This window comes from Equus przewalskii, chromosome 10, assembly GCF_037783145.1.
Source record: "Equus przewalskii isolate Varuska chromosome 10, EquPr2, whole genome shotgun sequence".
NCBI lineage: Eukaryota > Metazoa > Chordata > Mammalia > Perissodactyla > Equidae > Equus > Equus przewalskii.
Genome location: NC_091840.1, coordinates 4,370,449 through 4,383,279, shown reverse-complemented (window position 1 = coordinate 4,383,279; position 12,831 = coordinate 4,370,449). Strand labels below are relative to the sequence as shown.

Below are 12,831 nucleotides of genomic sequence, written 5' to 3'. Positions count from 1 at the left end.
TTGCCCACCCAGGAGAAAGGGGACCACTGAGGTAGCCAACACAGCAGGTGCCCCCAGAAGGACCAAGGGGACCCCCAGGACAGGACTGTAATTGGCCTTCCTTGGGTGAGATGCCCACTCCTGGACCGTGCCAGGGGTGGGCATGTGGCTCACCTGCCAGGCTCTGAAGGGGACAGCAGCCCTCAGTGGAAACAAATGATTCCCTGCGGGTGGGACACCTTCCCTGGGGAAGGCAGCCAAACGAGTTTTCCCTGCACAGACTGAGTGGACTTGGCCAGAAAGGGGCTGGCTGGTCCTGGTCCCCCCTCACCTGCTCCGTCTGTTGTCTCTGTGCTCCAGGCTGCTGGAGCCCCCAACGCTGAGGGTCCAGCCCTGGTCTGGCCTCAGAGCACTGGGGGATTTTCCTGTTCCGAGAGGCCCTGCTCACCTCCACCCTTCTCTCCAGATCCAAGGACCTCTGCTACAGGCTGCTGACGAGGCCAGGCTCCATCTGTGAGGTGGCTTGGCCTCCTCTTGGTCCAGCTGGCGTTGGGTCCAGGTCCCTGGGGAATGACCCCCTGTCTGTGGGGCATGAGGAAGGGCTCCTCTGCCCTCTGAGCTTCAGGGCAGGATTTACACAGCACTTGCCAAACCAGTCACATTCCTGGGTGACCAGGGGCCTCTTCCAGTCTGAGGTTTCCTTTGGGGGCTGAGCCCAGCGTCGGCCACCTAGCAGATGCCCAGCACGTGGTCACGAATGAACCAGGGTGAGATGGGCGGAAGCCGCCTCCCCTCCTGCTTCTCTGACAGGGGTCCAGCCCACCAGTTCTCCCGCCCGTAAGTCAGCCTCCCAGGGGAGCTGCAGAAGGACCCTCGTGATTACATCAGGCTCACCCCGATAATCCAGGATGATCCCTTCATCTCCAAATCAGCAGATCGGCAAGCTCAATTCCCCCCGTCGGGCAACCTCACATATTCCGGGGTTAGGACGTGGACATATACCAACCGAGCAAGCCCGGGGTCCTACAGCTCAGCAGTGGCAGCTGAGTGTGAGCCCTGGTTTGGCTCCAAGCCCCAGACGCCTCCTAATTCCCTGGGGGTGTGGGAGGGGTTTGCTGTTCTGGGTCCCGCCCTGGGGTGCTGTGGCCTCCAGGTTACCTCTCCACTGCAGGCACCACCCAGGGAGCACCCAGGATGCCCTTCTGAGTCCAGGCAGAGGGCCCCACACTGGCAGAACCATGAGGCTCCTTCTGCTCCTCTGCTTGGCTGCTCTAGGTGAGCCCACTGGGGGCATCGTGGGAGGGGGCTGCTGCCAGAGCCTCGCGGAGGCAGGCTCAGGGGACAGGGGTGCTAGGGAGCACAGGAGAAGTGGGACCTGAGGCATGGGCACCTCCGAAAGCACAGGGCAGAGAGGGAAAGACCTGGGTTTGAGTCTCAGACCAGCCCCTTACTGCACATGTGGCCCAGTTTTTGCTTCACAATTCTGGGCCCACTAATTTATTCATCTGCAAAAATGGGCTGATGATACTAAAAGTTGTGGGCTCAAAAGGATTTTTTTTTTTAAAGATCGGCACCTGAGCTAACAACTGTTGCCAATGTTCTTTTTTTTTTTTCCTGCTTTTTCTCCCCAAATGCCCCCAGTACACGGTTGTATATTTTTAGTTGTGGGTCCTTCTAGTTGTGGCACGTGGGACACCGCCTCAGCATGGCCTGATGAGCGATGCCATGTCCATGCCCGGGATCCAGGCCGGCAAAACCCTGGGCCGCCGAAGCAGAGCGGGTGAACTTAACCACTTTGCCATGGGGCCGGCCCCTTGAAAGAGCTTTTGTGAGTGAAGACACTTGCTGAGTCCTAGGCCTTCCTTCTGGCCTCAGTAGGAGATTTCTCCAGCCTCCCCCCTTCCTGGGCCCGCTCCTTACCACCCTCCCTTCTCTCACAGTCACCAGCAGTTTCTCCGTGGACCCTGAGGGAGGTGAGTAGCCCAGCACACTGGAGGGAGAAGGGCCCCCAGCTCCGGTGGGTGCCTTGGCTGGCAGGGGGTTGCTGATGGAGTCGGGGTGTTTGCTGGTGGACAGCTGGAAACTGGCGCCTGGCCTCGGCCCCTGCAGGGCCCTGGGGGAGTGGCGAGAAGCAGGCTGAGCCGGCCAGGTGGGACCTCCAGGGGACGTGGGGCAGGGAGAGCGCTTGGCTTCCCCTTGGGCTGTTGGGGGAGTGGTGGGGACAAAGGGCGTATCCCTATTGCTCTACCACAGGTGCCTGATCTGCGGGGTGGGTGTGACCCCAGAGAGGGCGGGTGGCATGCTGGTGGGGCGCTTGGCCTGAAGGAGGGCAGTGAGAGAATGGGGAAGTCCGGGCTCCCCTAGAGGTCCCGCAGACACAGGCTGCCCTACTCTCTACTCTCAGAGGCAGCAGGAGATGTCAGGGGCCGCCAGTCGTCCGTCCGGGTGGTACAGAGTGGGGGGCAGGGGACACTGGCCCAGCCTGCTCCCCTCAACCTCGCTCCTCCACTTTTCCGTTCCCCTCCCTTCTCCTGCCCCCATTTCTTGCCCTGTGACCCTTAAAGGGGGTGTCAAAGTGGTCTCCACTCAGGGTGGGGATGGGGGTGCGGGGTCTCCCCCCGGGCAGTCTTGGTACCTTCCCCAGTCACGGGGTTGGTTGCAGAGCTGGCATCACCGCTATTCCACTGAAGGGCGGGTCTCACTTGAATGCCGCACAGGCTGAACTATCATTTCCTCATTTGCTTTAAAAACAAACACATCCTGGGGTTTCTTCTAAAAGGAGAGAGCAGCGCATCTGAGTCTCCGGGAAGTACCAGGGCAGGGCCGACCCCCTCCTCCCACTGCCAACTTCTGCTCAAACTCTGGCAGAGCAAGGCCTGCTAACTAAACTCCTAAGAGACCAATTGATAAGTCATGCATTCATTCTAAAATACTGCCTGAGCGTCTGTTGGGTGCCCGGCACGCCTCTGGGCCCCAGGATGGTACACAAGGTGCAGCCACAAACCAAAGATCCTACTCTCACGCAGCTTACATTCTAGTGGGGCTGGGGGCAGAGCTGACAATAAAAGGAGCAAATTCTGCAGTGTGCTAGAATGTGCTAGAGAAAAGTGAGCAGGGAAGAGGGCAAGGGAATATCTGGTGGGGGTAGGGAGGGAAGGCAGCATTTACTGGGAAGTCCTCACTGAGAAGGAGACACCCAAGCAAGGACATGAGAAGCTGGTAGAGCAGGACATGCCTGGACAAGGGCCTGCGTGGCCAGAGCCCAGGAAGCAAGGGGGAGGGGTGTTGGGTGAGGTCAGGGGTGGGAGAGGGCCGAGTAGGGAGGGCCTGGGGGTGCAGCTATGGGAACGCTTGCAGCAGAAGACGTGATCCGATTTACCCTTCATGGGGTCCTTTTGGCTGCTGTGTTAGAAGAGATGGGCTGGGGATCAAGGGCTGAATCCGAGAGAGCCAGTAGCCTGATCCCGGGATCCAGAGGAGGGACTGGGTGGCAGCCAGAAAGGGCAGGAGAAGTGGTCAAGAAATTCGGAAGGTCAGGCCAACAGCATTTGCTGATGGATGGGATGGGGTGGGAAAGAAAGAGCATCAGAAGGTGACTCTAAGCAACTGGAAGGGTTGGCTGAAGAAAGCGTGGCCTTACAACGGAATATGATGCAGCCGAAACGACTTGGATGGAAGTGAGAAGTTGGGCACAAGACATTGGAAGTCAAGACATTGAAGAGCCAGGATAACAGAAAGACGATCTCTGCGTATTTTGAAATCGCCAAGAATTATGGCAAGTGTGGTATCAAGAATAGTAGGAAAGAGGGGCAAGAATCGTCAAGGAATGATGGGCAGTTCTAAGCCCTTGCAACCCAGAGGGGCAGGGTGGAATATGTCTGAAGACAGGAAGCTCAAGGCTGGTGTTTAGGGAGGAAGGAGGGAGAATGATCCAGAAATATTAAGGGGATGTCGCCCCGGCGTCCCAGGCCGGTGCAGGAAGGCCGTGGGGATCCTGCTGGTGCAGGTCCTGCCCTGGGGAAGGGAGGCTGGTTCCATCAGGAGTAGACAGGTGTCGGAGGAGAGCTGAGGGTCATAAGGATGTGGGCTGCCCACCGATCCCGCGTCCCAGAGGGCGCAGGGGGAGGATTTCAGTATTGGGAATGTTGGGAGGCGGCATGTGAAGGGGGGCTGCAGAGCCCTGTAATGGGTGGGGCAGGAAGACGAGGGTGACCTGGGAGCCTGGGCCTCCTGTGGGGCTGTCATGAGCAGATGGCGGTGTTCTCATTGAGTGGGGGAGAGGATCTGGTTGAAGGGAGATTCAGACTAGCGTGTGCTCCCTGGAGAGGGTCAGGAGCCGGGGCGGGTTGGGCGCCATTACTCCTAAACCCTGTCGGTGTTTCTGGGTGAGGTTCCGGATCGTTTCCTAAGTCCCTTGGAGGGGTGCTAGATCAGCTTCCTGCGGCTGCGGAACAAAGTGCCACAGACCAGGTGGTTTAAACCGGGAGGGAGAAACGTATTCTCTCCCACTTCTGGAGGCCAGAAGGCTGACATCAAGGTGTGGGCAGGGCTGGTTCCCTCCGGAGGCCCTGAGGGAGAACCCGGCCCAGGCCTCTCTCCTGGCTTCGGGCGGCTGCTGGCAATCCTGGGCGTTCTGTGACTAGTGACAGCATCGCTCCTGACTGCCCCACCTTCACGTGGCCTTCTCCCTGTGTGTCTGTGTCTGTGTCTCTTCTCTCATTAGGGCCCACCCTAACCCAGTGTGAGTTAATTGCAGTACATCTCACATCTCTAAAGGCTTTTTGCAAATAAGTTCCCATTCCCAGGTACTGGGGTTGAGGACTTGAAATATCTTTTCGGAGGACACAATTCAACCCTCAACAGGTGGGCTGCTTGTTCAGATCAGATCCCCGGGCCCCACCTCAGGCCTAACGAACTGGATCTCTAGGGTTGGGACTCAACTCTCCAGGGTTCCGGTTATCACAGAGACAAGTCTGGAGAAAGCAGAGGCGAGCCTGAAGGGCCTCTGAGCCGCGCCGGGCGCAGCTCACTGTCCGGCCCGGCACAAGCCCCAGGTGGCTCCTTCTCTAACAGCAGCAGGAGGCTCTGCCAGGCCACCCGCTCCGCCGGGCTGCTGCTTGCCTCCACTTCCAGCCCCGAGGGTGGCCTTGTCATCACTTCATCCAATTCTAAGTGTGCCATCCCATCCATCTAGTGTTCTGACAAAGCTGATGAATTTTTAATTAAATGACAGGCCACATTACTGATGGGCCAGACTCACAAACTAAATGAGCAAAAGAAAAACGCCCACACGAGTCTTGTTAGAATAAAAAGTGCCTGCCCCACTGCACAGCGACTGAATATACGGCTCCATCTGTGAACTTATGTAAATCAAGCTTCTATTATGGGCGCTCGAAATGGAAATGAGGGCGGGCTTTTTCCTTCTACTTTTATAAGTCAAGGGCATTTCCCTCCAAGAAAAGAGCAAAAAGAAAAGTGTCACGAGGGGCCGGACCCTCATGTGGTGTAGTGGTTAAGTCTGGCGTGCTCCGTGTCAGTGGTCGGAGTTCAGGGGTTCCAGGGTTTTGGGGTTCAGATCCCAGGCACAGACCTGCACCACTCGTCAAGCCATGTTGTGGTGGCAACCCAGATGCAAAACAGAGGAGGATTGGTGCAGATTTTAGCTCAGGGCTAATCTTCCTCAAGCGAAAAAAAAGAGGAAGATTGGTAACAGGTGTTAGTTCAGAGCAAATCTTCCTCATACACACAAAAAAGAAAAGTGTCACGACACTTCAGCCCTGGGCCCCTGCATCCCCCTGTGGAGCCAGATTCCGGCCCCAGGAACGTCCTCTGGCTGTGAGGAGTTGGCCCTTTGGCCCCAGGGTTGCCCTGACGAAATTATTGGCAGCAGTTTGCAAAACGGTGCCCAGAGAGTAGACTGAACTCTCAATATAGCTTCACTTCAAATCATTTGCATGAAAGCCTGTTTGAAAGAAAGTGTTAGAAAAATGGGGGTTCTCATGATGTTTAGCAAGAGGCACGGATGAGAAAACGTTTGCCGGTGTCTGTGCAGCCCTGGGCAGGGGAAGAATCCTGATTCCACGAGCTGCTGCTGCTGGCTGTCTAGACCACAGCTTCTCAGCCTCAAGGCTGCTGACATTGGGGCTGGCTCATTCTCTGCTGTGGGGCGGTCCTGTGCATTGCGGGATGTTTAGCGACATCCCTGGCCTCTCCCCTACTAGATGCCAGGAGCACCCCCCATTCAAGACAACCAAAAATGTCTCCAGACACAAAGGCCCCCTGGAGGCAAAATCATTCCTGCTGGAGAAGTACTGGTCTAGAAAGAAATACGCTTAGTGGTCAGAAACTTTAGGGCTCCTAGAAAACGCCTCGGAAGAACATCACGTTCTAGTTTGTCCCAGTTCTCTGCTCAGTAAGTAGGTTGTTTTTTTTTTTTTTAATTTCTTTCTTTTCTTTTTTTTATTTTTTTGAGGAATATTGTCCCTGAGCCAACATCCGTGCCCATCCTCCTCTACTTTATATGTGGGACGCCTACCACAGCATGGCTTGCCAAGCGGTGCCATGTCCACACCCGGGATCTGAACCAGTGAAGCCCGGGCCGCCAAAGTGGAGTTTGTGAACTTAACCGCTGTGCCACCTGGCTGGCCCCTCAATGAGCAGTTTTCTGATTGCAGTGCGGTTTCCAGAGTCAGCATGGCAGCAGGGCCAGGGCGATGTCTGAGGGATGTGGCACTTAGATTTAGATATTTAGACCCTTCTCTCCACTTGCCCCCCAAGTACGACCCCTACACACTAGTCTTGAAAATGCAGGGGCCAACCCCGTGGCCGAGTGGTTAAGTTCACGTGCTCCTCTTCCACAGCCCAGGGTTTCGCCGGTTCGGATGCTGGGCGCGGACACGGCACCGCTCATCAGGCCATGCCGAGGCGGTGTCCCACATGCCACAACTAGAAGGACCCACAACTAAAAATATACAACTAAGTACTGGGAGGCTTTGGGGAGAAAAACGAAAAAAATAAAATCTTAAAAAAAAAAAAAGAAAATGCAGGTAGGTCACCAGCATTAATAATACAACCCCCTCCCCCCAACCCCCATTCAGAAGGCAGCGCTGTTTAATCCCAACCCCTTCAGACCCCCTCAGTGTGGGCAGCACAAGGCCCCACAGGAAGACCTTAGAGATGTCTTCTGCGTCAAAATCGACTCCAGGATCTGCCTGCAAAGGAGAAAGCTTCCTTCCAAGCAGAGAGCCGCCGTAGATGGAGGAACGCCTCTGGGCGCGCCCGGAGAGTGGGTTTTGATCTGGGTCTAGGGAGGAGTCCTCTGGGCGCTGTGTGCTAGGAAAAGATTCCGGGCAGAAAGAGCCTGAACCCAGGAGGCAGAACTTTTTCCAGGAGCTGCTGCCTTTTTTTTTTTTTTTTTTTTTGGTTCAGGTGAAATTCACATAGCACCAAATTAACCATTTTAAAGTGATAATTTGGTAGCATTTAGTAAATTTACAATGCTGTACAACCACTACCTCTGTTTCCTTCCACAACATTTTCATCACCCCAAAAGGAAACCCCATCCCTATTAAGAAGTCACTCCCCATCCCCTCCACCAAGCCCCTGTGAAGCACCAATCTGCTGTCTGTCTCTGGGGATCTTCCTATTCTGGGTGTCAGAGGAATGGAATCATACACTATGTTGCCTTTTGTGTGGTTCACGTAGCATCATGTTTCAAGGTTCGTCTCTCTTGCAGCAAGGACACTATCAGTAGGTATCAGTACTTCATGCCTTTTTATGGCTGTATAATATTCCGTTGTGTGGATAGACCATATTTTCTTTATCCATTCATCCGTTGATGGACGTGTGGGCTGTTTCCACCTTTCGGTGATTCTGAACGGTGCTACTGTGAACATGCGTGCATGTGAACCTGTTAGAACCCTGGTTTTCAATTCCTTTGGTGTATATCCAGGGGTGGAATTGTGGGGTCATATGGGAATTCTTTAACTTACTGAGGACCTGCCAAACCAGCATTTTCTTAAGGTGCTTGATAAATGTTGGTTTCCTTCTTCCTCCCCGGACCGTCTCGCCTCCCAGAAACCATCCCTGAAGTCTCCATTGCTACCAAGTCCTGGAGGTTTTCCCCAGACGCCGCAGAGTTGTCATAACCTGCCACTCACCCCAGACGGCCCCGCCCATCCCCTACTCCCTCTTGGGGAGCAAGGACATTGAGGTCGCCAAGAAGGAGGTGGACACCCTTGAGCCCGTCCCCTTCAGCCTCAACATCATACTCAAGTCCAGGCCAGACCTGCTCACCTACTCCTGCCGGGCGGCTGCCACTGGGGTCACGAGCGTGGACAGCGCCAAGCTGCAGATGTACTGGGAGCACTGAGCGCTCAGGGGGCAGGGGTGGGGGCATGTGGGGTGCAGGGTCTGGAAGAAAAACAGAAGCTCCTAGGGGTGGGAATCGTGAGGACTGGGGCGAGAGGGATGAAGGCAGGAGGGTGGGGACAGGACAGGCTGCCCGCCTCCAAGGGCCACTGTCAGTCCCTTAGGGCCCGGTCTCGGGTCAGATGTAGTTCCTGGCTGGGCCTCCAGGACACTGTCCCCTGGCAGAAGTGACAATGGCCTGGGCCCCATTTGTAGAGCTCAGAAGTCCTGCTGATGAAGTAGCTCTTTTGTGCTTTATCTTATTTAACCTTCTCAGCACTCAGGGCTGGGGGTTCCTGGTTCTCGGCCTATAGAGGTGGAAGCTAAAGCTCTTGGGGGTGAAGACGGTGCCCAGGCCCCCCAGCTCGCAAGTGACAAAGGCTGGTTTCAAACGCCGCTCCCTCCAGCTCCAAAGCCTGCGCTCTTCCCATTTCTATCCTGCTTGGAACTCAGGCGTCCTCCTGGCGGAAGGCATGGAGGGGGTCCAGGGACAGCTGCCTGACCACTGGCGGACTCTGACCCCCTGGACCTGCACCCGGAGAAGGCAGCCCTGGGGCGGAGAGTCCTGGCTCTGCTGGAGCACTCCCGGTCGTGGGTTCAAATCTCCACGCTCACAGGCTGTGGGGGCTCGACACTTACAAGTCGTCCAACCTCTCTGGGCCTCCACTGCTTCATCTGCAGAACAGAGACAATATCGGGGCTGGCCCGGTGGCGTGGTAAAGTTCAGGCGCTCTGCTGCAGCGGCCCCGGGTTTGCGGTCCTGATCCTGGGTGCGGACCTACACACCGCTCATCAAGCCACGCTTGGGGGCATCCCACATACAAAATCGAGGAAGACTGGCATGGATATTAGCTCAGGGACAGTCTTCCTCACCAAAAGAAAAAAAAAAAACAAAGATAACAATAGTACCTCCCCCAGGCAAGCAGAAAGGATCGCTGGGAGCTTTTTGTAGGTGGTGGGTGTTACTCCTCAGTAAAGCTCTTTGGAGCATTAGGTTGAAGGCCCTGGAGGATTCTAGAATCTAGAATCTTCTAAGTGACAGTTCTTGTCCACAAGGAGCATGTAATTCAGTAAAAGAGCCAAGACTGAAAGAATGTAAAACGGGTTGCCAGCTAAATTTGGCATAGGACATATTCATACTAAAAGATTATTCATCGTTTATCTGAAATTTATATTTAACTAGAGTTCCTGTATTTTTATTTGCTAAGTCTGGCAACCCAGAATATACCACAAGAGAGTAAAAACAAATGTGAAACTGTGTGGTATATACTGCAAGTAGGGTAGAAGCTCAGACACAAGGCAGAGAGAGTAATTCAGAAGGCTGCCTGGAGGAGGTGGCAGTCACAGTTAGGCCTCCAGGCTCATTAGGCATTTTGTAACAAGGGAACTTGCTGGGGGGAGGGTGTTAAAGTCTCCCAGCCATACCTGTGCCACCCTCTCCCACCCTGCCAGATCCCGTGGCCCAGCTGCAGGCTATCTTCACTCTACTGGACAGAGGATCAGGACCCAGGGTAGAGATTTCCTGCGGGGCGGCCTTGGGCAGCCCACCCATCACCTACAGCCTGCTCAGAAAGGATGGGCTCCTCTACACAAAGGAGAGCCACAACGATGGGCGCCCTGCCAACTTCTCCCTCTCACTGAATCAGACGTCGAGCTGGTTCTGGTGCCAAGCTGAAAATGACCACGGTGTCCAGTTCAGCCCCCTCAGGCTCCTGCCGCCAGGTGAGAGGGCCCCTCAGCTTCCCGGGGGCAGCTGGCCCTTCTGGGTAGGGCAGTGGGAAGTGGAAGACCTCCGCCCGGCCACTGCCAAGAGCAGGGATGGGCGTTGTGCAGCAGCCAGGCCTCCCCTGGCCCCAAAGGAAGCCCAGCCCAGCAGCCCCCACCCCCTCACAGGACAGCTACCCCAGGTACCCACCATCGTGCTGGCTGGCAGCCTTGCCTCCATTGCAGCTGTCACCGCCTCGATGCTAGGCTGGACCCTGATGCCCAGGTAGGACATGGGTGCTGGATGTGTGGAGGAGTGAGAACTGCTGACGGCCTGCCTGGACCACAGGGGCCCTGGCTGGAGAGCAGCGGGCAGTGGGTTTATAGGGCAGGGCTGCCGCCAGGGCAAAGAAAGGGCCAGATAGCTTGTGCATGACTTGCAAAAGTTTATTAAGGGCCTACTGTGTGCCAGGTGCCTGCTGAGGGCTTGCCCATTCCTGGCTTTCTCTGACCCTGACCAGTGCTCCGAGCCGCCCTGCAATGGAGCCAGCTGGCCTCTGTGTGGCCTCTCCCATGTTCCTTATGGGTCTGAGGAGGGGTGCTGGGACGGGGGATGAGGCCTCCCGGGGACCAGGGTCCATCAGGGGCTTCTGCCCTCCATGGGAACCACACAGGTCAGTGCTCCCCAGCTGGTGACAAGAGGCAGGGGCCAGACCTCCTGGGGTCCCCTCTCCAGGACCATCACTTCACTGACTTGTAAAGTGACCAGGGCTGGGGGCCGGCCCCGTGGCTGAGTGCGCTCCACTTCAGCGGCCCAGGGTTTCTCCGGTTCAGATCCTGGGCGCGGACACAGCACCACTCTTCAGGCCATGCTGGGGCGGTGTCCCACGTACCACAACTAGAAGGACCCACAGTTAAAAAAAATATACAACTATGTACCGGGGGGCTTTGGGAAGAAAAAGGAAAAATACTTAAAAAAAAATTTTTTTCTAAAGTGATGAGGGCCTTTGTGCTGTCCGACCCCGGGCACCACAGGGCTCTGTGTGCTCCACCTGTCCGGCCTTGGGCAGCGGTCACCTCTGCCCATGAACTTCGTTCCCTTAGTTCCTAAGGCACTGCTGCCTCCTGGTTCTCTTCCTGTCCCCTGGCCAGCCTCTTCCGTGGGCACTGTCCGGGAGTCTCTCCTTGGCACTCTCCTTGTCTCCCCTCTGGGTCCCCTTCTCCCACTTTCTGTCTTCTCCAGAGGCCACATTTCTGGGTTAGCCATGTCACCTCTCTGAGCCTCAGTTTCCCCTTCTATAAAATGAGGTATTGAGGCGTGGATCCCGCTCGCCATGTGACCAGGGGCCAGCGCTTGCCCTCCGGGTGATTCACTGCCCTTCCTTAATTTGGTGGAGTGACTCAGCCTGACACCCCTCCTCCCGCCCAGGGCACTGATACACCTGGCACCATAAAATTCCTGGAGGCCTTGGGAGGGGGTGGTTGGGAGGGGTGTCTGCCTAACCTGGAGTCCCAACTCGTTTGTCCTCAAGGTTGTGACCAGAAGATGCAGGCTCTGCAGAGTCCCCCCAGGACAGCCATGGTCCTTGCGCCCTACAGAAGGGCTCTATTTGAATAAAGAAAAAGTCTGCCAGCCCAGGTTCTTGGAGCCCTGGTGTTCTTCAGCAAACACACAAGGTGTTAGCTTGAGGATTTTAGGATGGGGTGGGGGCTGTAGAGGGAAGGCGAGGTCATAGGAAGGAGGGGGCTCTGTGTGGGCCCCTGTCCTTGCCCCTCAGCTGCTTGCAGACCATGAGGGTCTGGGGAGGGGGTGGGGGTAGACTGTGAAAAGCCCCACCTGCACCAACCCACTGAGGGCCACCTCCCCCTCCCCAACTCCTGCTCCCTCTTTCCTGGAGTGGCACCCCATCTCCCGGTGGCCCAGGCCTCTGGCTCCACCCACTCATCCCATGGCTGTCCAGCTCACCTGGGAGGACTCTGGGCCCCACTTGGCCAGCACCGCCTCATTAATCCTCACCTGCCACTAGTAAATGGCGTCTGGAACTCCTCCCTGCTGCGAATCAGCCTGTGGCCCCCGGAGGACGCACTCCCCCTCCCCCATACACAGAGCCTTCCCTGTTCAGAGGCTCTGAACCATTTCGGGGAAAGAACCGGATTAAATTCTGCCCCCTGCCTATCACTCTGGGAACGTCGTTTCTGTCTGTACACCATCTTGGAGCCTGAAAATCTGAAGACACACAGACTTGGGGCCTGGCCCAGCCCTGGAAGAATTGGTGGTGGTGGTGGAGAGGGTCTCGACCCCATACCAGGCTTAGCTCCAGAGAGGAGGAAAGAGTGACAGGCCAGGCAGGGAGAGGGTCTGGGCTGTGGCCGGGGGTTTTGAGTAGAATGGAGAGGAGAGGACAGGGGGTGCTAATAAGCCTGGGTCCTGGGCAGTGAGGACCAGACGGGCGTCTGGCCGGGCTTCCTGGAGGAGGGGGCGGGAGGGCTGGGGCAAAGGATGGGTGGGGCAGAGGAGCGAGAACCCCGGGCGTCCCTCTCTTCCTGGGGACTCTCTGGCCCTTTTCTGGTCGCGCCGCAGGCCAGTATGGAGGGGGACGAGACCCCAGCCGAAAGGGGGTCTAGACAATGAGCACTCGGCGGCTGGACAGGTGTCCGCCGCTGGAAACGCAGGCCCTGCCGACGGGGCGCCCCGGCCGCCCCTCCGCCGCGGCTCGCCGCGGGTCGCACTTTGCCCCC

General features: G+C 56.6%; 1 protein-coding gene and 1 long non-coding RNA gene across 2 annotated transcripts; one reads left to right on the top strand and one right to left on the bottom strand.

The window, feature by feature from the left end:
- Positions 1-759: 759 nt before the first annotated feature.
- Positions 760-11,730, top strand: C10H17orf99 (chromosome 10 C17orf99 homolog). Its single transcript, XM_070559863.1, has 5 exons — positions 760-1,254; positions 1,920-1,952; positions 9,841-10,110; positions 10,282-10,378; positions 11,625-11,730. The coding sequence occupies exons 1-5, from the start codon at positions 888-890 to the stop codon at positions 11,629-11,631; spliced, it is 774 nt and encodes a 257-aa protein (XP_070415964.1). The 5' UTR covers positions 760-887; the 3' UTR covers positions 11,632-11,730.
- On the bottom strand, positions 10,529-12,179 carry LOC139073816 (uncharacterized). Its single transcript, XR_011522860.1, has 3 exons — positions 12,059-12,179; positions 11,597-11,698; positions 10,529-10,990 (listed from the first exon to the last, which is right to left on the bottom strand). It is a non-coding gene; the product is annotated as an uncharacterized lncRNA (long non-coding RNA).
- Between the last annotated feature and the right edge of the window lie 652 nt (positions 12,180-12,831).

What these genes read in the sequence shown, in the direction of transcription:
- C10H17orf99 (XM_070559863.1), top strand. Translation starts at nt 888, where the DNA reads ATGATCCCTTCATCTCCAAATCAGCAGATCGGCAAGCTCAATTCCCCC. An exon ending in CTCCGTGGACCCTGAGGGAG is followed by an intron (nt 1,953 to 9,840) that starts GTGAGTAGCCCA and finishes CCACCCTGCCAG; the next exon opens with ATCCCGTGGCCCAGCTGCAG. An exon ending in CCTCAGGCTCCTGCCGCCAG is followed by an intron (nt 10,111 to 10,281) that starts GTGAGAGGGCCC and finishes ACCCCCTCACAG; the next exon opens with GACAGCTACCCCAGGTACCC.